The sequence below is a fragment of the Dipodomys ordii genome, unplaced genomic scaffold, assembly GCF_000151885.1.
Source record: "Dipodomys ordii isolate 6190 unplaced genomic scaffold, Dord_2.0 Scaffold62, whole genome shotgun sequence".
NCBI classification, from domain to species: Eukaryota; Metazoa; Chordata; class Mammalia; order Rodentia; family Heteromyidae; genus Dipodomys; species Dipodomys ordii.
The window spans coordinates 1,697,413-1,723,017 of record NW_012267278.1 but is presented as its reverse complement, the minus strand read 5'-3'; the positions used below and the strand labels follow the sequence as shown (position 1 = coordinate 1,723,017).

The 25,605-nt window shown below is 42.5% G+C and overlaps 1 protein-coding gene across 1 annotated transcript in view; it reads left to right on the top strand.

The window, feature by feature from the left end:
- The window catches only part of Armc2 (armadillo repeat containing 2), a 100,834-nt gene that overhangs the window by 61,207 nt on the left and 14,022 nt on the right, over positions 1 to 25,605 (top strand). The window contains exons 11-14 of the mRNA XM_013022356.1: positions 589 to 734; positions 7,140 to 7,239; positions 21,553 to 21,871; positions 25,292 to 25,414. Of these exons, the coding sequence (XP_012877810.1) occupies positions 589 to 734; positions 7,140 to 7,239; positions 21,553 to 21,871; positions 25,292 to 25,414 (688 nt within the window). The remainder of the gene's footprint in view (positions 1 to 588; positions 735 to 7,139; positions 7,240 to 21,552; positions 21,872 to 25,291; positions 25,415 to 25,605) is intronic.

Sequence of the window (25,605 nt, the reverse complement as noted above, 5' to 3'; positions counted from 1 at the left end):
AGGATGACAGGCCTGAGCGACCATGTGCCTGGCTCTAAATTGTTCTCTTGGACAAAGGTTAAAGTTGATAGCTTTCCTGTTTAATAAAAAACAAAAAAACAAAGTAGCACAAGTGTGTAAGATCTCAAGTCTTGCCTCCTCCAAAGACAATGAGACTAGAAGAAAAATGTTACATATCACATGGTCACAGCGTTATTTGTGGCTACTTCTTATTCCATTCTTTACCTTTGAACCCAAATAGGCTTTCTGTCTTTTCATTTCATGTTACTTGTGCGGGGATGTATTCTCCTGTGAGAGAATCATAAGGGGTTTGATTTACTGATGGAGTTATGGAGGTGATGGGGTGAACTGTGGTGTGTAGCCTGGCACGGCTATATCCTCCAGCTTAAAAAACAACGCCATGTCTAGGGAAGAGAGGAGTGGAATAGGGGAGGATGATAGACAGGGTGAGGTTCATCAGGATACATTATATGCACGTGCACACATGCCCCTTTATACACCTACCATATTGGAGTAAACTATATATGTATATGAGTGAAAAACAAAGAAACTCTCAAAAATTGACACACATACTTGCTTTTACCGCAGATCACTGCTACACTGAGAAACATGGTCGATTCGTCGCTAGTGAGAAGTAAGATGCTCAGTGTCAGCGCCCTGCCCCAGCTCTGCACGGTGCTTGGCCAGTACATGGGAGACAAGGACGTGTGTACTAATATTGCCAGAATATTCAGGTGGGTAGATGGCGGGCATGCAGGAACCTGACAAAAGTGCTAATGCTTCTCTTTGGAGTTCCTTTGGGTAACTGACTAGGAATTCTTTTATTATTTACTTATTCATTTTTGCTCTTTACTTTGTGTCATAGAAAATGTTTTAAATCCAGTGGCCCCAGGGTAAAGAACATGATTTAAACAGATTTCATTTCCTGTGTGATTGTATGACAACTCCAAATTCATACACTTGTAAGCCACCTTATTTCTTAGGACAGAGGTGAACTATCCTAGAGGGTTTGATTGTTTGTTTCCATTTTCTTTTTCAGCTCCCTGGAGATAAAGCGTCATATAGGAAACTCTGTGGTAGACTCAGAAGCAGGATGTAAGAGTTTTAACCAAGATCGATCATTGGTCAGATTTAGTTAGTAAGAGATTTAGTTAGTTCTATTATTTGAACTTGGGCTCACATACTCACAAATCATTCTAATACTTTCTTCTAGAAGAAATGATCATTTAGAGCTAGGTTGCCTCAAAGCAAGATGTTGTTAAAGTTTAGAGCTGTCTTTAAATTATGCATTTATATTTCTTGCTTGCTGCTCGTTAAAGGGTGCTTGCTAGGCAGGAGCTCTACCACCTGAGCTAGGCCTCTAACCCCCCTTTTGTGGTGTTGTTTTTGAGGTAGTGTCTTGCTTCATGCCTAACTGGTCTGGGTTGTGAGTTCCCTGCTTATGCTTTCCCATGTCACTGAGCTTGCAGCCATTGGCTGAGACGGTGTCTCACAAACTTCTTTTGACCAATTCTGGCCTGAAGCTGTGATTGCCTACATCTCTGCCTCTCAAGTAGCTAAGATTATAGGCTTGAGCCATTGCACCCAGCTTTTTCTTCTTCAAAACAGTCTCAATTTGTAGTGTAGACTGGTCTTGAACTTGAGATCCTCCTGCCTTAGATTCCCGAGTTGCTGGATACCACACTTGGCCTTTTTAATTTTTATGCCCTTTTATACAATTTTATAATTATCCCCATAAAGATTTTGCACATATATTCTAGACAAATTCCTAGATCTTACATGGTATTTGCTGCAATTATGAATGCAGACCTTTACAAAAATATTTTTTCTCAGCCAGGCACTGGTGGCTTCTGCCTATAATACTACTACTCCGGAGAGCTAATGAGGTTTAAGGCAAGCTGAGGCAGAAAAGCCCTCAAGACTCTTACTTACAGCTAATCACCAAAAATGCTTGATGGGGAATGCAGCTGAAGTAGTAGTAGAGTGCCAGCTGTGAGTGAAAAAGCTGAGCAAAATCGCAAGGCCCTGAGTTCAAGCCCTGGTACCAGCACCAAAAAAAAAAAAAAAAAGTTATTTTTTCACAGTTTGTTACTAATGTACTTTAATAGTATCAATATTTACCTATTAACTTTGTATCTGGGAACCTTTGGTTTTATGAGTGGTTTTTGTTGTTGTTTTGTGTTTTTGTTTTTGTACTTGGGTTTGAAGTTAGAGTCTCTCCTTTACTGGGCTGATACACTGGTACTCGACCACTTGAGCCATACCTCCAGTCAACTTCTTGCTGATTATTTTGGAGATGGAATCATTACTAATTTTTCTGCCTGGTCTAGCCTCAAACCACAATCCTCTGGCTGCAAATAAGATTTATTTTCCCCAGTGGTGAAACTCATACCCACCTATCTCCATCTTTTTTGCAGTCACATTGATTAGCAATTTAATACAAAATTGGGAGAAGGTTGAGTATGCTTTCTCCTGACTTTAAATTACTTTTATGGCCATTTGTCAAAAACAATATTTATTGTAGATTTTTATAGATACCATTTAGAAAGTGATTCTCCATCATGAAGCAGGGTTACTATCTCATATGCTGGCCCTGGATCTCTTTTGGTTATATGAACTAACTTTTTCAGTCCATTAAGGTGGCAAATTACATTAACAATTTTTCATGGCTAAATTTGGTTACTCAGTATATTGTTAGGATTTTTCATCTTTGGTCATAGTTACATTGACCTTTCTTTTTCTTTCTCCTAGTGTCTTTGTGTGGTTTTATACCAGCCTCATAAAATGAGTTAGGAAGTATTCAAACTTTTTTGTTTTCTTAGAAGAGTTTGTGAAAACTACAGTAAATGTATCTATTTTTTAAAAGTAGGTAAAATTCACACAAAGTTGTGTGTGTGTGTGTGTGTGCGCGCGCGCACGCGTGTGCGGGGGTGCACTAGTCCTGAGACTTAAAGGCTTAAACTCAGGGCCTGGGTGCTATAACTGAGCTTTTTTTATTCTCAAGGCTACCTTTCTACCACTTGAGCCACAGCACCTCTTCCAGTTTCTTTTTTTTTTCTTTCTTTCTTTCTTTTTGCCAGTCCTGGTGCTTGAATATAGGGCCTGGGCACTTCCCAGCACTCCACCAATTGAGCCACAGTGCCACTTCTGGCTTTTTCTGTGTATATAGTACTGAAGAATCAAACTCAGGGCTTCGTGAAGGCTAGGCAAGTGCTCTACCACTAAGCCACAATCCTACCCCAACTTCCAGCTTTTTTGAGTAGTTTATTTGAGAAAAGAGATTCACAGGGACTTTTCTGCCTGGGCTGGCCTCAAACCATGATTCTCAGATCTCAGCTTCCTGAGTAGCTAGGATTACAGGTATGAGCCACTGGCACTCAGCTTCAAAGTTATTCTGTGTGTGTGTGTGTGTGTGTGTGTGTGTGTGTGTGTGTGTGTTAATGTGATGTACGGAGGGGTTACAGGTACATAAGTAAGAAGTACAGTTCTTGTCAAACTTGTTACTCTTTCCCTCATTTTTCTCCTACTTTCCCTCCCCTCCACCTATGAGTGCGTTTTTATTCTCTATGTATTTTGTTGTTGGCTCCTGTTTAATTTCTTTTCCCTTTGTTTCTTTTCTTTCCTTTCCCCTCTCCCTCCTCCCTTCTCCCTCTCTTCTCTCTTCCTCCTTTCTTTCACCAGTCTATGCTATGCAGACTGACCCCAAACTTTTTGGACTTCTACCCCAGCCTCCTGAGTAGTTAGGATTGCAGGCACATGCCACTATGCCTGGCTAATCATGTTCTTTAATAATTGTATGTTTAGTCACATTTCAAAAGTTTGCATTTTTGTTTCAAAAGTTGTTCTTTCGTAGGAACCTCAAACATTTTCTAAGTTTTCAAACAGCATATGTTCCATGCCAGGAGGCTATGCCAGGCAGGTAGAGAATATAAGGAAACCCTAGGCTACATAGTGAAACCTTGTCTTTAAAAAACAGTAAACAAAAGCCAGTGCCTGTAGGTCAGGCCTGTAATCCTAGCTACTCAGGAGGCTCAGATTTGAGGATCATGGTTCAAAGCCAGCCAGGGCAGGAAAGTCCATGAGACTCTTATCTCCAATTAATCACCAAGAAAACCAAAGTGGCACTGTGGTGCGAAGTGGTAAGAGTGCTAGCCTTGAGTAATAAAGAGCTCAGAAACAGCGCCTAGGCCCCATGACTAACGACGACAACAAAGAGCTAAATAACTTAATTATTCCAGATGTTCTCATATTATCTTTTCAACCTCTGTTGTATTTTTATTTTTCTATTGTGCCTGTCCTGAGGCTTGAACTCAGAGCCTTGGCACTGTCTCTTGAGTTTTGAAGCTAAGGATATCACTTGAGCCACAGCTTTATTTCCAGCTTTTTGGTGGTTAATAAGAGTTAAAAGTCTGCCTGGGCTGGCTTCAAACCTTGATCCTCAGAGCTTACCCTTTTCAGTAGCTAGGAATACAAGTATGAGCCACCGGCACTTAGCTCTGTTGGTTTTTTGTTGTTGCTATTGGTTGTTTTTTTGTTTGTTTTTGGTCAGTGAGGGGCCTGAACTCTGAGCCTGGGCACTGTCCCTCAGCTCTTCAGCTCAAGGCTCTACCACTTGAGCCACAGAGCCATTTCTGGCTTTTACTGCTTATGTGGTGCTAAGAAATCGAACCCAGGGCCTCATGCATGCAAGGCATGAGCCACCTTTCCAGCCTCTGTTGTAGTTTTATGTTCTATTTTATTTATTTTACTTACTTAAATACTGGTGCAGTACTTACACTATGCTGGGCACTATTCTAGGTACTTTGCAAATACTAATTCATTTAATCCTTATAACAACTTTTTAAGATTAGAATCATCTTTGTTTGACATGTGAGAAAACTGAGACATAGAGTAGTTTAGTAGTTTTCCTAAGATTACAAGTGAGAGAGAGAGCTACTGTTCCAATGAGACATTAGGACTTCAGAATTCATTCTTTTAATCACTATGCTCATGTCCTTCTGATATTGGTTTTCATTCCCAATTTGAATTAGTTATGAAGGTTCTCTATCACTTAAAAACTCTTACCAAAGTTTGCCAATTTTACTAGTTTTTGCAAAGCACCAACAGATTTATTAATAAACTTCATTGTGTGTCTGTTTTCTATCTTATTCCTTCTGTTCTTACCCTTATTACTTTCTTCTTTTCCCTGTGAGTATTTTATATTTTCCTTCTATCTTCTTTAGTTAGAAACTCAACTCTTTTCTTTCTGGTATTCTTTTATTTATTTATTTATTTTTTGGGGGGTCCAGTTGTGGGGCCTGAACTCTGGGCCTGGGCACTATCCCTTAGCTCTTCAGCTCAAGGCTAGCACTCTACCACTTGAGCCACAGCACCACTTCCGGCTTTTTTCTTTTTTCTTGTGTGGTGCTGAAGAATCGAACCCAGGGCCTCATGCATGCAAGGCAAGCGCTCTACCACTGAGCCACCTTCCCAGCCCTTCCTTCCTGGTATTCTTAAGGCTACAAATTTCCCTCTAGCCAGGTGCCAGTGGCTCATGCCTGTAGTCCTCGCTACTCTGGAGGTTAAGATCTGAGGATTGTGGTTTGAGGCCAGCCCAGGCAGAAAAGTCTCTGTGAGATCTTATCTCCAATTAACCATTCAAAAACTGGAAGTGGCACATAGTTCAACATGAGCAGAAGAGCTCAGAGACAGAGCCCAGGCCCCAAGTTCAAGCCCCACAACTGAAAAAAAAATCCTCTAAATACTGCATTAGCTGTGCCCTTTAAGTTTTCATTGAAGTCTTTTTATTATTCAGATTAAATATTTTTTAGATTTTTCTTATTTTGTGACCCATAAATAGGTATGTTTAATTTTCAAAAGATGTGTGTGTATGAATTTTTAAAATTAATTGATTAATTTTTTGTTGGTCATGGGGCCTGAACTCTGGGCCTGGGCACTGTCCCACAGCTCTTCAGCTCAAGGCTAGCACTCTACCACTTGAACTACAGCCCCACTTCCAGCTTTTCCTGTTTATGTGGTGCGGAGAAATCGAACCCAGGGCTTCATGCATGCAACGCAAGCACTCTACCACTGAGCCACCTTCCCAGCCCTAAAGATACATTTTAAAATAATTTTTTAAATTAGTTTCTAGTTTAGTTGCTTTTTAATGTATTTATCTATTTTTTGAAGTAATTTCTCACTATGCTGCTTAGGCTAATTTCAAGCTCCTGAGTTCAAGACATCTTCTCAGCTGAGGAAGATCAGCTCTCTGAAAATGTATGGAGGCTTATTTGTGGCCTGCTACATGGTCAGATTTTAAAGCTATTTGGAATGTTTTACCTTTTGATCTACTAATTAATAAAAGGTGATGGCCATCTCCTTATTGTCAGTATTGCCTTTAGGTCTGGTTTCTTTGCCTGCTCTCCACATTTGAAACTGTTTGCCCTAATGTTCATTTCTCCTGATATTTGGGTAGCATGGTTAGCCCGCTATGTTAGAACAGTTTCTGCTGCGACATGACTCAAAAGCAGTAAAGCACCTGCCAGGCAAGTACATATAAAGCTATGAGTTCCACTGAACACAAAAACAGTTTTACATTTCCTTCTGATACAGTTGGGAATTCACTGTCATCCAACGGATAGTGTGTAAAGTTCTTAGCTTCTGTTTTCTGAGCCTTTATGGGATAGTGTAAATTTACGGCATCAAATGTATTACAGCCTAAAAGTTTCTATTTTTCAAAGGATACCACCAACACTCAGGGCTCGATAGGCAGGCACTTTCCCACTGAGCTAAGTGCCGATCCCCTACCCACCCCCCCCCAAAAAAAAGTGTTTATTCCTTTGCTTGTTCGATTGATTGAGTGAATGATTGTTTGGGCAGGAATCAAACCCAGAGCCTTGTACATGCTAGGCAAGCTCTCTGCCACTAAGGTACACCCCCAGCTACAGAGGATTTTTATTTTGAATTCTCTTATCTTCCCTCCCCACCCACCAGCCCCAGAGTTGACAGCAAGCCCCTCGGCAGCCTCTCTAGGCTGGAATTGTATTTCCGGATCCCTTTCCATGAACTGGGCAGTGCTTTGAAGTTTCGCATTAAATCATACTGTGTATTCGAATGTTGTAGAAAAATAACATTTTGTTTCTCATTTGGCATTTTGGCAGCAAGCTAACTTCTTACCGTGACTGCTGCGCAGCCCTGGCCAGCTACTCCAGATGTTATGCCTTGTTTCTGACTCTATTAAACACACACCAGAAGAAGCAGGTCAGTTCCCCTTGGATTTAACGCTTGGGCATCTTCAGTGTGGTTGCCCTGGTGTCCGTGCAAGCCGCTGCTGGTTGATTTTACATTTTATCATCATTGTGGTGAAAATCCTTGTCTGGTAGTGATAGTAGAAGCTGCTATTGGATATAAATGGCTTGACCAACAGGCAGCTACTGGGGTCCAGAATGAGGTTCCTGCCTGGGATGGAGAGGACCTAGCATCCAGTCCTGATTTCGGGATGGAGGGACGGGACTGCCAGTGTTGTTCCTCTTGGTGGTCCACGGATCACCTACATGAGTCATCTGGGGTGAAGTTGGGGTGCACTGGTTTAGTTTTAATGATTAGGGCATACAAACAAAAATATACAGTGATCCCTAAGGACTTGAATGGAGACCCAGCACCAAAACCTAAAGTAGTGTATCCATGACTGCAGCTGTTTTTGGAGGCAATTTTGTTATCACATTGAGTTTCTCCTTAATGAGATAGATAATATTAAATGTGTTGATTTTATCTTAATAAGGGGCATATTTTTAGCCTAAATAAAATTTTGACTCTATTCTTTTGCTTATATGAAAAATTGAAATGTCACAAGGTTTTGTTTTTGTTTTGGAGAGGCAAACTCATTGTATTTTACATGCAGTTTGAGCTATATCTCGACAGAGCATTAGACATTTTCTAAAAATGTTAATGGTTTGCAGCAATCACTTTGATTTCTCTTGTAGTAAGTAAAATACTTAACCTATATTTCCCTCAAAACCAAAATACTTTGGAGGAGCAGAGAGAGTTGAGGCTACAAGGTGGTAATTCTATGTCCTGACTACTTCCTAAAATCATAACCAAAACTCCCATACATCCATGTAAAAGTATCTTTTTTGTGGTTCTGCAAGTGGTCAGTTTTTCGGCAGTCACCTCACCCGCTCTTGGGCATTCCTAAGGGACTCAGACTTCGTCTTGAGAAACCTGAGTGGTTCTGAGCAGAATAGACTTTGAGGTCCTGGAAGAAAGAATTTAAAGCATGTAAAAATGCTTTGGAATCTGTAAAGTGTTATTAAATGCCCCCTCCCCCAATATTCAAGTATTCTTCCTTCTGTATTTACTTTCCTCTTCCTAGTTTGGAGGAGGAAATGAGGAGAATTTTCCCCATACTTTTCACTTGGATGAGCTGCCATAAACAACAACAAAACAGAAACCACAGCTTGTATCCCTGGGTCCAGGTAGCTAGTTAAGTGTGATTTGTTTACCTTCCTTTTCTTTGAAAAAAAAATGTCCAGAAATCCCAGACTACACTTTGATGGGGGGGGTGGTATTGATCTGCAGTGCTTAAAAACATTTTACTCTGAGATTGACTTAGACATTGAGGTTTAGAACTTGATTTTTGAATCATAATTCAACCCTCTCCCTCATCCCCAGGAACTTGCTTAAATAGAATTATACTTCCTACAATAATTTTTGTTTCAGCTCTAGGAAATGTTTCTACAAGATGAACTTGGGTTGTAGAAATATACTTTGAAGTTTTTGGAGTCCTTAATGTACACAGCTATCACCAAGTGATAATCATAAAGAACTGAAGGCCCTATCTCTGGTCTGTAAAACTGCCTGTAGAGCATTACCTTTAAATCCTGGGAACTACCTTTAGACTCTACCTTTAGACTCTTTTTTGTGTGTGTGTGTGTGTGTGTTCTGTTCCAAAGGAACTTAAATAACTAAGAGCTCTGAAGCTTACCTAAGGTTTTTTTTTTTTTTTTCATTGGCAGAACTAGAGTTTGGGATTAGGACTTGTGCATTCTAGACTGGCATTCTACCACTTTAGCTATGCTTCCAACCCGTTTTTTGTTTGTTGTTTTAGAGATAGAGTCTAGCAAACATTTCTTCCCTGGATGGCTCTGAACCTCTATCCTCCAGGCCTCAGCCTTCTGAGTAGCTAGGATTAAAGGCATGAGCCACTGGTGAAACCTTCAATTTTTTTTTTTTTAACAAGAACCCTAGATGATTTTCGGTTTTGATTGTAACCATGGTTTGGAGAAGCAAGTTTAACTTTCCCTGTGACAGATTACATATCTAATAAAATTAAACTAAAAGTCATGTACCTGAACAAAAAATATTATGCAAAGTATCAACAGATAACTAAGTATAATATGTCTTTGAAAATGAAATCATATGTATGTACTTGTATTCCAAAGATCCATATGATAAATCAAAAGCTCTAAACAATGAGAAATATTAGCAAGATAAGTCCCAAGTACAAATGAAGACATTTCCCTAAACTACAATGTTTCATGAGCATCAAAAAATCACTAAGGTGGCTCCAGGGAGGTAGAGCCATGTTTCACGAGGTAGAACCATATTCACATGGTGGAACCATGTTTCACATAGGAAAGGCCACAAGTCCAATCTCTAGCACCAGAAAAAAACAAAACATTTTAAAGCCAACTTTTTTTTTGTCCTTTCCATGTACAATACTTTGTATCTGTATCCATCCTAGACATGTGATTGGATCCCAGATCCTATTTCACTTTCTGTGTGACCCTCTCCCTCAGATGACATCATTGGCTGCTGCTTTGAGCATCTAATGTCCTTCTACATACCCACTGCTAACTCTGTGTGCAGCTGGGACAAACTGCATACTCTATGCTTCCAAGTAGGCCTCAGCCTATCACTGAGACTTGGGTTAAAATTAAATCTTTTTGTAGCCAGACATCAGTGGCTCACATCTATAATCCTAGCTTATTCAGGAGGCTGAGATCTGAGAATCAGGATTTGAAGCCAGCCTAGGCAGACAAATCCAACAGGCTTTGTTGTTGTTAAGGATGGTTGTTCTTGGTTTTGGTTTGTTCTTTTGTTTTGTTTTGCTACAGGCCAAGCTGGTTATAGAGGCCAGGCTGGCCTCAAACTCCTGATCTTTTTGCTGTGTTTTAAAATGACAAAGAATAAAAAAAATGTGAGGGGAAAAAAAGGAAAAAGAGAAAAAGAAAAGCCAGGGAGGTTGGTACACATCTAGAATCCTAGTACTTAGGAGACTGAGGTAGGACCATTAAGAGTTCAAAAACAGCCTGGGATACATAGCATTAAAAAAAAAAGGAAATTGAAAACTCCCTTTATGCTGATACATAGTCACCAACACACACACACACACACACACACACACACACACACACACACACACACAGCTCTAGAGTGATCTCATCAGACCAGTCAGGGAGCTGCACAGAAATTGTGGCCAGTCACTTCCACAGTTCTGGGGGTGGGAAGGGCAGGTGGAATCCTGCTTAGGATCAGGTAGCACCAGGGCCAACTTCTGTTGGGAAAAATAAAGTATTTCCTCTCCCTCTGCTGCTGTTTTCCATTAAAGGGGGGACAAAAAAAAAGAGAAAGAAATGATGAGAAACTACCAAAAGAGACTTTCCCATTGTTTTATATTATTTAAGGTCAAGTCTGATTTCAGCACACAAGAAGCTATCTGTTTGAATTTTAATATTTAATATGCCTGTAGCAAGTCCATTAGTAATGAGGGGTAGATTTATTTTCTAAAAATGTGCATTTATTTAATTTTTAAAGCATTATTATTATTTTGCCAGTCCTGGAGCTTGAACTTGGCCTGGGCACTGTCCTTGAACCTCTCTGTGCTTAAGGCTAGCACTCTACCACTTGATCTACAGTGCAACTTCTGGCTTTTTCTATTTATGTGGTACTGAGGAATCAAACCCAGGGCTTCATGCATGCTAGGCAAGCACTCTACCACTAAGCCACATTCCCAGCCCTAAAGCATTATTTTAAAAGCAGATTGTGGGTTTTAAAGCAATAAGATTTTCTTTTGTATGAGTGTTTGTTTGTTTTTGTTTTTATTTTTGTCAGAATTTCCCTTGGGAGCTCTTTTTGGCCTTGAACTTGAGGTCTTCCTGCCTCAGCCTCCTGAGTTCTGGGATTACAGGAGTGACACCACACCTGGCTAAGTGATACAATTTCTAATTGTTTTCTTGAGTTAAATCCATGGTTCCCATGCTTGTCTTATTTTCAGAATCGGTTGGGGGAGCTTTAGAAGTGTAGGTTCTCAGGACCTACCCTGGGAGATCCTGATCCAGGGCTGAGGTGTGGCCCAAGAACCTATGTTTAAAATACTTCTCAGAGGATTCAAATGAGCACCAGGTTAGGAAACCTATCCTCTGTGTTACTAAGGTGGCTTCTTAAAACACTTTCCTCCAGCGTTGATAGCAGTGAGTTTCCCACAAAGCCTCAAGAGATTTAAAAAACATTTTCAGTCTGACTAAGTAGGAAACAAGTTGACAAGACCAAGCTAGGTATCCAGATAATTTTCCCCAGTAAGTGGCGGGTGGTAGCCAGCAGCTCAAGACAGTCTCTGATGTCAGTTTGGGGAAGGTTATTTTTGTTGTGGTTGTTCTTGATTTTGCAGTGCTAGGGATCTAACGAAGGGCCTTTAAGCTGGATAAGTGCTCTATCACTAAGCTGTAACCCAGCCAGAAAGACAAATTCCTTAGCTAAAGGAAACAGTATGTTAGCCTCTACCCCAAATTACCTTGTCTGAGACCCTATTCAAGGAGGAATGAGCACAGGCCCTTGGGACCCACAAAACTTCCTGCCTACGACAGGAGAAGGCATGTTAAACACAGCCACCAAGTTTTATTATTAAAACAACTACCAAGTACCAGTTATGATAGTGCATGCCTATAACATTAACTCTTGGAAGGCTGAGGCAGTATTCCTGTTCTGAAAAAGTGCAGCATATACCCAGGATAAACTTCATAAGTTTGCAACAATTCAACTCGAGAGTGATGAGTTCATTAGCACAGTTTATACATCCTTTTTTCCCATGACCCTCCACAAAGTGGGCCTTCAGTCTGCATGTGATACTTGTCATTTTGTTACTAAAAAGTTAGCACAGCTGTCCCTCTCAGTCCTGGCCTCTAGCAAGAGAATTCAGGCTAGACTCAAAGTGTTGTGAAAGTGATAGGAAAGTTTATTAGGAAAGAAATCTACCAAAATCTATATAGTATGATACCCCAGGAAGATGATACTGCAGTTCTTCTTCCAACCATCTTCAAGGAGCAGTCATGAACATTAGGTTTAGATACAGGAAGAATTAGGGGCAGGGGCAAAGATGTGCATAGTTAAGAGTCCCAGGTTCTGGTTTGACATGATTAGTCATTATCCCAGTTGTGGTTCTCTCAGCTTCCTGAGGAGTTATTGCTGTCTTCTCTGGAGGGGAGCAATCTGGTTTCCATGAGCTAGTGTCTTCAGCTCCCAGGAGCAACCTGATCATTATTGGTAACTGTCCCCATTCAGGGGCGATCTGATCCTGCAAGGCTGTGCTTTAGGGGTAGTTTTAGTCCTTAATCATAAAGATGTTACTGATCAATTCTGTCTTTTCTGGAGCCCAAGGGAATTGCAGAGTGACTATGGAGAGAACAGCTTAGAACAATGACAAACACAAAATAGAGGCGCAGATGACAGGCTTTCCTCCTTGCTTCTAGTTAATTCATGGCAGCAAAAAAGAATTTAAGTACCTGTTACAAATATACTTTCTATATACTGAAAGTGTGTCCCTAGGGTCAGAATAAACCCATGAGCCTTTGGGTTTGAGAATTTATTGGAATTGACTGGGAGAAATTCCTATCCTAGGTCAGGTCTACAGGGCGGAGGTGACTTGTGCATCAAGAAGTTTAATTCAGTATCTTCTCTCAGAGACCTTGCAATCTCATCCTCCATTCTAAGTTCCCTCTGCATTTCCCCATTGCTCCTGGCTAGCTACTACTGATCAGGGTTTCTGGCTCATCAACAATCTCCATGAAGAAGAATGGTCCTCACAGTTTTATAATGGACTTCCATAGTGAGAATAAGAGACTTTTACAGGAAGTTTCTTTGGCTTCCATCTAATGCAGCTCATTTGTCCAAACTCCATGTCCCAAGAAACGACTCCAGGCCCTGTTGGCACAAAAACTCAAACTGTGACAGCATTTCAGTCTACAAGCTAACGTTCAAAGAGTTAAGTAAAAAAACGCTGACCAAAATTCAATTAAATGACAAATCTCATTTAAGAAATATGCACATATTGTCTGCTTTATGTTGTAAACTACATTTGGTACAAACCAAATGTGCGGCCAGATGGGCTTAATCAGGGAGGAGTGCAGAGCAGCGCGCTATCAGCTGGGGAGGCCGAGCGGCCTTCTTTCCAGGGCCTCTGACGTCAGCCTTGCTACATTTTTAGCAGCTCAGCGAAATCCGTGTGGGTTTGTTTTTTGGAAGAACATGAAGGGATTTTCCTCATTTCTTCTGTAAATATCTACTGGGCAAGAGATCTACTAAAACCTCCTCAAATAAGACTTATGTAAGACTGGCAACTTTTTTTTGTTGTTGTTTGCAAAATGTCACACATGGTCCAAAAAAAAAAAAAAAGGATCCTTATTTCCAGCAACTGTTCATCGATCCTCTGAGGATCCTTTTTTTCCAGCGAATGTTCATCGATCCTCTGTGGATCCTTATTTCCTGCAAATGTTCATCGATCCTCTGTCTCTTGAACTCTATGGCTCCACTTTCTTTTTTTTTTTTTTTTTTTTGGATATGGTGAATTTCTTAGTTCCAGAGGCAGGACCATCACTGGAGCTTTGCAAACACTAGGAATTGCCAGCCCCATCCTTGCTTGTGCTATTTTTAAAGTCCCTCCTCCTTCATACCATTGTGACTTCTTTTAGGGTAACTGGGGGTGAGGGGCTTCCTTCAGCCCTGCGGCATGTTGAGCTCAGATCACAATACCACCCTGATTTTCTAGCTCTTCATCCTTAATGCAGCCCGTTTTTTGGCAGTCTGGAGATAACTTGTGACCTTTCTTTCCCCTCCATCTTCTCAGGGGGCCAGAGGATTGGTTAGGAAGGCGCCTCCGCCCCTTCCCTGGTGCCTTTGTATAGCAGCTTGGCCCTGCTGCTCTCTGCCTCCTCCCTGGCAGGGAGCAGTGGCTGTTTTCCCAGTCCCTCTGCAAGGCACATTCCCAGTGGATGCCAAGAGTACTTGGCTGAGTTTCCCCCTTGGCCTCGCTCCGCACCCCTGACCAGGCAGACACACTCTAAGCCCTGGATTTGTTTCCTCCTTTCTCACTCCTGCTGCTTTGCCCTTGTGGAACTGGCTCTTCCTGAACTCAGTACAGAACCTCAATGCCTGACTGATGTCTGAGACATACAGAAGAACTGAGCATAATGGCATTGTGGCATTGCCTTGGTACTTGTTCAGGGGTCATCACAGTCAGAGAGCAGGTCCTCAATGGTTGCTGCTAGCATGGATAGATGGATAGAGGAACTCAGTATAGCTTCTTCTGGTTCTCAGGTGACCTTCTTAAATAAGCCAATTCTGAACCTCCCACATCTGAGAGCTCCACCATATGTAGTTACATAGCTAGGCAATTAATTGCTTGACCTTTAGTGCTCTTAGGTGAAATGGTATTTTCCCCAGAGGTGCACAGTCTGTCTTCTGGGTTGGTCAGATTTATCTGTTCTTCAAGCCACCTATCACTAAGCTGTGAGTTTTGCTGATAGGCAGGAAGTCGGATATATTATGCAAATTGCAAAACCTGGCTCAACTCTCAGAGGCAAGAGGTTTCTCACCCAAGTTTAAAGAAGACATTCTGATGAATTTCATTTTCTGTTTAAGGGAGGGGTCAAGCCAAATGCTGGTAGCTCACACCTGTAATTAGCTACTTAAGAGGCTGAGATCTAAGGATTGAGATTTGAAGCCAAGACTCCTATCACCAGTTAACTAGCAAAAAGCTAGAAGCAGAGGTGTGTCTCAAGTGGTAGAGTGCCAACCTTGAACAAAAAAGCCAAGTTAGTGTGCAAGGCCTTGAGTTCAACCCCCACCCCCCTACACAAAGGGTTCACACGTTAAACCCATTTACAACCACTTCAGGTTTAATCCATTCTTGAAAAATCTTTCACCAATGTTTTGCTTTGCTGGGTAGAGGTTGGCCTCTCCTACCTAAATAAGTGGAGTCTGCAGAGGGAGTTTACTGGGTCTGTGTCATCTGGATATCATCCATTGCTGTGGTCAACATCACACCTCAGCTATTTTAAGGTGGTAGAAGGGTGTGTGAGCTGGGGAGGAACATGTTCGCTTTGGGCGGCCCTGGGTGGGAAGCACTCTGAGGTAATGCCAAAGTGGTCCTACAGGCCCAGGTGGCAAATTAGACACTGCCTTTGGCACCTACCTAGGTGGGAAGTATCTCTGAGCAGAGGGATGAGCTAAGCTGTGCTTTAGGAAGTAGTGTTGCTGTTCATCACAGGGTCACTGACAGCATCTACAGACAGGTCCCAGATAGCCAGTGCCTCTCTCCAGGGAAAGAAGGGATTTCAGGGAGATTTTGAGATGACAGAATTCAACGGGCTCAGGAGTGATTGGAAGTGGGGGAGATCAAGATGATGAGAGATGTCCCAGGGCTGGAGAAGTGGGAAGGTGAGAGTCACTAGGAATAAGAAGTGGGGTTGAGGACAACTTTGGAAACTGAGTACACATTCAGAATGGAGTACACATTCAGAAGTGATTGTTGGGAGTCCTGCCTCTTCTCCAGGAGGTGACTTTGGAGTTACTGAGTCTCTTAAAGCCTCAGTTTCCACATCTCTGAGGAGAGGTGAAGTCTTTTCTGTGAAGTTGGCTTTAGGCCAACACCTCTTATATGAAGTGTGACTTCAATAGTTGCTGCTGTTCCTAGAACTTGGCATAAACTAATCTGCCCAGCAGAGTTCTGCTCCTTGATTCGTTGCAGTTAAAGTAATTTTATTTTCAGGCTTGTGGGGCTGTAACACTTAGTAACATGCGTGATTACTGGGCAGAGCTTGTTAACCTCAGGCAGAGATCCCACAGGCTAGAACTGGCATGCTCACTTGAGGTCAGGGCTCTTACAATAGATGAACTTGTTTGTCTGAGTTCTGATTGGCTGTCGCTGTTGCTAAGCTATTCAGTTTTAAGCAAAGTTAGAAAGCCAGTGTGCACTGGTTATGCTAGATTGCCTTCGGGGGCGGGGAGGACCTCTCCTGATTCATCTTCATTTTGTTCTTTCAAAAACCACATTGCTGTGGTGTGAATGTACAACTTTGTATTCAATTGAATAAAAACAGTATAAAAGTACATGTTGATTTATGGATGTGTAAAAATAGAGGAATGGAGAATTGTATGTTAATGTACTTTTCTGCTCTGAAATTGGTGGTCTCTCTACATCAGTAATTCTCGTCTTAGTTTTAATCTCTATAAATCCTCAGGATATTTAAACTGAATTACACTTTGCCGACCCGAGGTGGATAAGGCTGTGGAACAATAGATCATCTCTCCATAATAATACCCAAGCCAGGCCTGGGTTCTGTGGGGACACTTTGTTCAGGAGTGGAAGCCAAGGCCACCCGGGGTGAGGTGCGTGCCTTGCACAGCCCCTTTGCCCAGCCTCCTGTCTCAGAATTCCAGGTGAGCCAAGGCGAGCACATGCAAGGGAACAAAGGAACACCATCTCTTCTATTTTGGGCCATTTCACATTCCCCAGATCTGTGGAGAATGAGAAGGGAGAGAGAAAAGAGGCCTTAGCCAACCCCGAAGAAGAGGACAGACACCGTGAGCAGAGCAGTTGCTGGAAGCTGGGCGCTGCGAACAGTGCAATCTGCCATTTCCATTTGTTGATTTCGCATGCCATCCTTCAGTTGGCACGGCTGCTGCCAAGAACCACCCCCTCCTTTCTCCATCTGAAGGCAGGGAGAGGGAGGTATGGTTGACAGTGTTAACTCTTCCTGCCCTCCAGCCCAGACTCCTCCTCCCCACCCCCACTTTAGGCTTAGTCACACTACCACAAAGGAACCACAGAGATGTGACAAAGAATCGGACATGTGGACAAGCCTGAGAGAACTTTCAGGGAAAGAAAAGTAAGCACTTAGTCTTCCCTGATTAGACCACACATGACAGTGGGTAGAGGAGAACTGAAGAACAGTGACCACTAAGAAAACCTGCTTCTTCCTAAAGCCAGGGAAAAGTCCCCAGACTCAGGCAGATCAACAGTGCAGAAGGAGGAGGTTCAGGGCTGGAGGAGTCTGCTGGGTTTACTAAGAGAAAAGCAAAATAGCTCAGCATCCTTCCAAATGGGGTAAATGGATCAGTTCTGTTGGCTATTTACAAAATTCCTTCAGAAGGCAATTAAAATCACTCCCAGTGGCTTTCCTGCCTTTATGTGAAAGTGAAATCCCCACAATGTAGGGAATGCAGTGAAGTCGCAAACCTGTTAACCTAAAAGTGCCATCACATGTGCTGTTTGGCTTTGGATGTTGGCAATGGTGGTGTTCAGATGTCAGAGTGCAAGTTGTTTTTCCTTTTAGTGAATTAGTTAATATGTGCATGCAAAGCCTTAGAACAGTGCTGCCAATATTGCTACATTCTCAGTGTTAGATGATATTACTATTACTAATAGCTCTGAACAGTTTTCAGGGTGTCTAAACGAAAAAAAAAACACCAAAGTTTGCACAAAACTTTGCTTATAGTCCTCAGAAAACACGAACAGAGCTGGGAATGGTAGATTATGCCTGTAATCTCAGTTACTTAGGAGACTGATAGCGGTAGGAATGTGGTGAATTTTGGTGATCTGAGGTCCAGTCTGAGAAAAAGTTCATGAGACTCCTCTTTACTGACACAGCTCATCCCAGCTGCGAAGGGAAGATCCAGAGGATCAAAATCCCAGGATAGCCTTAGAGCCCCTCGCTCTCATCAGAAACAACTGGGCATGGTAGCACATGCCTATTATCCCAACTCTGGCCAGAGTGTAAGTGGAAGGATCACTGTCTAGGTTAGACCCTGTTTCAAAAACAACCAAACAAAAAGGGCTAGAGGAGGTGTTCAAATAGTAGAATACCTACGTAGCAAGTGTAAAGTCCCAAGTTCAAACCCCAGAACTTCTAGAAAGAAAGGAGGGAAGGAAGGAAGGAAGGAAGAAAGGAAGGAAGGAAGAGGGAGGGAGGGAGGAAGGAAAGAAAAGAGGGAGGGAGGGAAGGAAGGAAGGAAGGAAGGAAGGAAGGAAGGAAGGAAGGAAGGAAGGAAAAATGTGAGATAGAATTTTCCATTAGGAGCTTAGTTCTTATAAATCCTCTGTCCTGTTGGAAAGTTGCTTTTCTGTTAGGTCTGACTTGGGTGAACTGCCTCCAAGTTTTCGTCCTTCCAGAGCCCATGGCAGGGTCTTTGCTTTGGGAAAGTAACTATTGGTTTTCTGTGAAATGGGATTTGAGTATCATAAACTGTGTGTGTGCTGTTTTGGATTTAAGGCTTATAGGCCACAAGTTCTTTGGGGAAGAGTCCATGTGATCAAATAAGGTCAAGGTGACCTCAAGGCTTAGGAAGATTATCCTAAATATATCTTCTAGTGAGTCCTTCCGCCAACGACATACCCTTGTGCTTCCCCCCCCCCACACACACACATTGTCCACCTTGTTTCCAATTGTGAACTTAAGTCATTTTCTGTGTGTATGTGTGTGTGTGTGTGTGTGTGTGTGTGTGTGTGTGTGTGTGTGTGTGGTGTGTGTGAGAGAGAGCAAGAGAGAGAAAAGAAGAGAGAGAGAGTATGCTGGGTCTTGAATTCAGGGCCTAGATGCTATCCTTTAGCTTTTTTTTAAACTCAAGGGTGAACCTCTACCATTCAAACTACAGCTCCATTTCCAGCTTTGGGGTGATTAGCTGGAGATAAGAATCTCACAGATTTTCCTGGCTGGCTTCAGATCTTGATCCTCAGATCTCAGCCTCCTGAGGATTACAGGCATGAGCCACTGGCACCTAGCTTAAGTTCATGCTTGATAACTCTGCTCATCCTTTTCTGCTCATTGAGCACCCCTTTTTCTGTATTTTTCTAAGACTGTCCCATTAGCTATTAGTAACATTTTGTTGACAATGCATGAAAAAGGCTGGATGCAATGCCTGAGTCATTTCACAATACAACCTGAGCATTGTCTTTTATTTTTTTCCTCACTCAATCTCACAATACAGTATTTTCCCCTTTTTGCAAGTGAGTTCTTAAAGGCCCAGAGAAGCTAAATCCCTTATGGGAATCCAGACTACCCGGCTCTTCCGCTGGAATGCTTAATCCTCTTTGCTGTCTTGTTCTTTGGGGAACCAGTTCAGTCTTGGCTATTTCTTCACAGAGGTTAGCCCTGTCTCCTCAAATACATTGTTAACTCCTCTGCACACTGTGTCTCTTCCTAGTTTATATGTGTGTCACCCCTAACTCCTTCCCTGACCCAAGCATTATCTAGGCAATTGCTTTTTCTGGGGTGTGGGGTGAGTAAGGAGCAGGTTTTCCTAGCTGGATTGTCTGGCAGAAGGCTTTGAGATGCCCTGTTCTGGAAAACAGTTTCTTTTGGCCTGGCTCCAGTTCTTGCCATGGTGGGAGGCTCTGTCCTATGTAAATGTTGGCAAATGGCTCCCAGCTGCACACACAGCAGCCTCGATGCTTCCATGCCAGTGAGTGTCAGGGAAAACTTCTTTTACGAACAAGCAGGAACAAGTTGGTATTGGCAGAGAAGTCCTAGGCAAAGCTAAAAGTCATCCTTTACCCTTAAGCCTCCATAGTTTCTTTCCACACTGAATGCCCTGCAATGGGCCGTCTGGTCCTGCTGTACCTAAATGAAAATGGCCCCAGTACTTTGCCCCTTCTCTCCTTGAGGCTGCTCCTGACTATTGATCTGATCAACAGACTTAAGTCCATGGTAATTCCTTTGGGTAGCACATTTGTATTTTAAAAGAAGACAATTCCTTAGCTGTCCTTCAGGCAAGCAAGAGAGCCAGAAGAGGAGACCAGCTAAATGATACTCTATGTGGGAGGCCAGGCCTGGTGTAGAAATGACTCCAGAGTCTTGGCAATCCTGGGTTCAAGTCCTGCTCCACCCGCACCCGCCATAGGACCTGAACAGCTTTCCTGGGACCCACTTTCTTGTCTGTAAAATGGCACAGTACCTGGCATGACAAACACCAGCACCCAGGCTGGTTGTGGCTCCCAGTGAATATTCCTTGAACATCTCCTCCCAGGTGAATGAATCCACCATTGTAAGACTCATCTCAACCCATGTCTGTGCTCTGTTGTCCAGTGAAGAACCTAATTGTCTTCATGTTTTTAATTTTAGAAATGCTCTCAGCTTGGGTTTTAAAAAACATTTTTAAATCAACTCATGCCTGTAATCCTAGCTACCCAGAAGGCTGACATCTGAGAATCACAGTTCAAAGACAGGTTGGGCAGGAAAGTCCATGAGACTCTATCTCCAATAAATGACTCAGAAAAAGCTGGAAGTGGCACTGTAGTTCAAGTGGTAGAGTGCTATTCTACCTGAACACAAAGAAGCTATGGGAGAGTACCCGGGCCCAGAGTTCAAGCCCCAGAACTGGCAAAACAAGCAAACAAAAACAAAAAAAAAACACTAATTTTACTGTGAAATATTGATTATGTGCAGAGAAATGCAAAAATCTCAGATGCACACTGTAGGAAAGGTTGGTCTTGTACACATCACTCAGATAAAAAACAAAACCAAAAACAAAAAACTGACTGCTGCTGTTTTCATGTCGTGTTGGTATGGAACAGTAGTGCTCAGCTAGGGAATTATTGCCCTAGGAGAGATTTAGACATCTGGAGAGATGCTACTGGACTCCAATAGTTAAAGGCCCTGGATGGTATAGTACACAAGACAGCTATCTACAACAAAGAAGTAGCTGAGCCAGATGTGGTGGGTATGCCTCTAATCCTCACACTTGGGAGGTTGGGCTTCATAAGGGGAGCCTGTCTCAAACAAACAAAAAAACAAGAGTTTTCAAGCTATAAAAGTCAGTGGTGTTGAAATCAAGAAACCCTACTGTAATGCAACCCAGTATTGGGAAATATCTGATTTTTAGGCATAATGCTTCAATAGGAAGTGGCTTTTTAGGAAAAGATATGGATACTTAAGAAATCTGTTAGTGTCAAAATTTAGATTTACACAACACATTGAGACCACTCAACTAGTTATTCTTGGGAATTAAAAAAAAATAGTAAGAAAGGCCACCCAGAATTTCAAATGGAGGATCTGATCACATCAATCAGTTACTGTTTCAGATCTCCCCCAACTGCATTTAATCTCCTCTTTCAATATGTGCCCATCTTGGGAATCAAACACTGTATGCTTTGGTAGAAGCCAGATGTGTTCCATTTTACTCTTACTTAAATGACAAATAAATTAAGTGTAACTGTATTCTTTCCAAGTACTTGTTCCAGTCTCTTTGCACTTATAACTCTTTTCTTCTTCTTCTTCTTTTTCAATCTTTCACTTCTTGCAGGATTTAGTCATTCGGATTGTTTTTATTCTTGGCAACCTGACAGCAAAAAATAACCAGGCTCGGGAATACTTTTTCAAAGAGAAAGGGAGCATCCAAACTCTGTTATCATTGTTCGAGATGTTCTATCAATTGGATTTGCAATCCCCCAGGCCAGCGTGTGCAGGAGGTGGGCAGCCCCGCCCACAGGGGCCACCCTCGGAGGCTGAGGATGTGCTCATCAAGCTGACCCGCGTGCTTGCCAATATGGCCATTCACCCTCGCATTGGCCCCGGGCTAGCTGCCAACCAACAAGTCGTGGAACTGCTGCTGACTATGCTGGGTAAGATCCCCGGGCCCCAAGACAGTTCTATGGCTGGGGCGTAGGACAATTTGACCAACTATAACAAACGTTCTTAGCTGCATAAAGGAGAATTCCTCTTCTGTTCACAACCACCTCAAACATAACCCAGGTTCCTTTAAAAAGAAAAAAAAAAACAAATAATAAAAAATGTAGATCATTACTAAAGTCCATGGAACCGTGCCCTTTCAAAGGGTAAATTTTATGGTTAGTGAATTATATTTCAACTCAAAACAATCCTATCAATCACATGGGCAAAAGTTGGCCAAACTAACCACAAAAGGTTTTGAAAACCCTACATTTTTCTTTGGGTAATCCACATGATTAAAGTTGATTTCTTTTTTCTTCTTTCAATTCTTAAATGATCTGGGAACACCTCCCAGTCCTTCACGTTCCATCCTTCTCCCTGTATTAGTAGTTGGCGTGGACTGCCACAACAAAATACATAGATCACAACTGAAATTTATTTCTCACACATCTGGAGGCTGAAAAGGTGAAGATCAATATGCTGCAAGTCCTCACGTCCTTCCTTGTGGGAGCCCTTGGGATAGGAATTCTCTCTCTCTCTCCCTCCTCCCCCCATTACTCCACCCCCAAGTACTGGAGATCAGATCCAGGCCCTTGCACAAGCTAGGCAAATGCACCATCACTGAGCTAGATCCCTTAGTCTTTTCTCTTCCTCTTATCAAGTCACTAATCCTACTGAATTAAATTCCTGTCTTTATGGCCTTATTTAAGCATACCTATTTCTAAAAGCCCTGTCTTAAAAGGATCTCAAATTCATGGCCAACCTTGACTTTATAGAAAGACCTGTGTCAAACATAGGAAATGACAGCAACAAAACCCACACATATACGTGGGGCTGTCCTCAGAGGTTGTAATTCATCCATGCCCCTGGCAGGTGTGGGGCCTTCTCCCTTGGGGATGCTTCAGTCTATAATGTCCAAGCTTCATCCATTGAAGGCAGGTGATGGTGGGGAACATGTTCTCTGTGGCTAGCCAGGACTGCTGAACCTTCCTTGTCTTGGCAGATTGTGAACTCTTGTCTGTTCTGTCTCTTGAAAGATTTTACCTCCCTAGAGTCACCTTTGACATCTTCCCTTTGTGGGGGCTTTCTGAACCCTCCAAAGACCTGTGGACTTTGACTATGGGACAGTCCTGTTGTGCCCACCAACCTGAGGTCAGCCTGACTGCTCTTGCAGTCAGTCACAGGGTTTCCCATGGTCCTATCCTTCCACCCCACCTCTAATATCCTCCCAGAGAATTTGCTTACCCCCAGGACTAACCTCTCCTGGTCACTCTTACTGATTAAGACCAGTCTCATCTTCAGAATCATCACCCTATCTAGTAAGGAACAAGCTTTCTCATCAAGAGTGTTGAATCAGAATCAGAAATTTGTGCCTGGACAACAGATCAAATGGCAGAGCCTCTCACAACCCTGAGTCAGTGATAGCGGGCAGGATGGTATTCCTCCACTTGTTGGAAACAGATCATCATCCAAAGAGCTCTAATGGGAGCTCAGCAACTAGAGTCTTGGCCTCCACAGCGTGCTATGTGAAGAGGAGGACAGTGGAGCCCAGGCAGCCCTGGATTTAGATGTCTGCATTAGTTAAAACCAGCAAATTATTTCATCTCTATGGAGTGGTTCTCTTCTATAAAATGGGGATGTCAGGATACCACTGTGGATGTAATTCATCTGTCAAAGTCCCTAATTCCTAGTGTGATCATTTTTGGAGATGGGTCCTTTGTGTCTAGACAAGGTTACAAGGTGGGCCCCTCATACTGAGAAGACACCCTGGGTTTCCATCTGTCTGTGCATGTGAGGACATGATGGGGAGAAAGGTCGGGCTGTCAGGAAGTCAGGAAGAAGGCCCACGCTAGGCCTTGACTGTGCTGCCACCCTGGATTTGGACTTCCTATCCCCAGAACTGTGAGAAAAATCAATTTCTCAAGCCACTTAGTTCATGGTATATTTTGATGGCAGTCTGAGATTACCATTAGAGAATAACTATTGTGAACTGAAGTGCTTATAAATGCATGTGAAGCCTGATTCCTAATTAACTTTAGTGCAGATGAATGTATGTAAAGTGCCCGGTGTTGTTCAGGATGGCCACTCAGTAACTGTGATGCCATTTCTGGCTGTCCAAATGTGTGGTCCAAGGAGAGGTGGGAGTCCCCCTAGTGCTAGCTCACCTTTCTGGGAGAGTAATGAATTCTTCTAAGGCAAAGCAACAAATCCCTATGTACAGCCCTAGATCTAGTATTATTAATTGGGAAATGAGGGAACGTAGGCTGCAGACCTTCCTGGCATTGGATCATTCTCCTGAAATGCCCCCTTTCCCCCAGGAATTGTCATTCTAGATGTTTCATCTATTTACTTAACAAATACCTAGCACACACTGGGTGCCATGCACTATTTTAAGTCCTTTTTTGAATATGAACACATGTAAAGTTTACAGCAATTCTTCAGCAAGCATCACCTCGGCGGCTTTACAGTCAAGAAAGCTGAAGCCCAGGGGGTTAAATAAGTTGAGCAAAGCCACAGAGTGAAGAGGGGAAGGACCAGGGTTCTTACTTCAGGGTCAAGGTCCAAATAAGCAGAGATATATCTGGGGTCCTGTTTCTCTTCTTTTACCTTATCTTCCCCAAGACAGCGGACATTCCTTCATAGGTCCTAAAATCTTGAGCCTCCCAGAGTATTTCCTTGCTAAGGAAGCCATACCAAAAACCATGATAATTTACATCTCTATTTTCTATGTATTCAGGCTACAAAGAAGGCAGCCAGGGCCTCCTTTCCTTTTGGGATTTCTCTCATATTTCTGAAGTGTGTGCTTTGTAGTGTCTTGGTTGCTGAGGATGAGGGGACCACGGGCTGAAGGCCCTACTATGCCTTGTGTGGTTTAACAAATGACTGAGTTTTCTTAGAATGAGATTTGTCACAAAGGCTCTCTCCCTTAATGAAAAGCAAAAGAAAGATGAAGAAAAAGAAGGCTAAAGAATGACCATTAAATCAGAAAATGTAGGAGCTAGACAGTCCCCATCATGGCTAATGGTCCTTCTACTTGTTACCTGAGGAACTCTAGTTTCATACAAGGGGCAGTCCTGGAGTTGAAAGTCTTCTGATCTCAGCATCCTGAGTACCTAGGATTACAGAAATGGGCCAATAGCATCCAGACCTCCTGACTTCAGGGACTGAGTAACTTAGTGTGAGGTCCCTAGCCAGGGATGGTGCATTTTCCTGTGAGCAGAGTCCCAGGAAATAAAGTGGCAAACAGTACTCCCGATCCCTTTGCATGGGATCTTGCCTGGGTCAAGATCTTGCCTGACCCTATTAATGATATTTGGTATCATTGGTTCTTCTTCTGAATTATGTCCCTGACCTCCTGATCATTTGTGTTTCAGAATACAAGTCACTTGATGACTGTGAGGAGCTGGTGATCAATACGACAGCAACGATCAACAATTTGTCCTTCTACCAAGTGAAGAATTCCATTATCCACGACAAAAAGCTCTATATTGCTGAATGTAAGATTCAGAGTTAGTGTGGGTCCTTGAGTGCATAACTTGACACGCATAACTGGATATATTTCTATCCTCTTGTGCCACAAATACCTGAGAGAGTGGTCTCTCTCTAGGAAATTACAATATGGGAAAAATTAGTTTACTAGTTGTTGCTTATGTTCCTTTCAGTTTGCATTTTATTATCATCTTTTAAT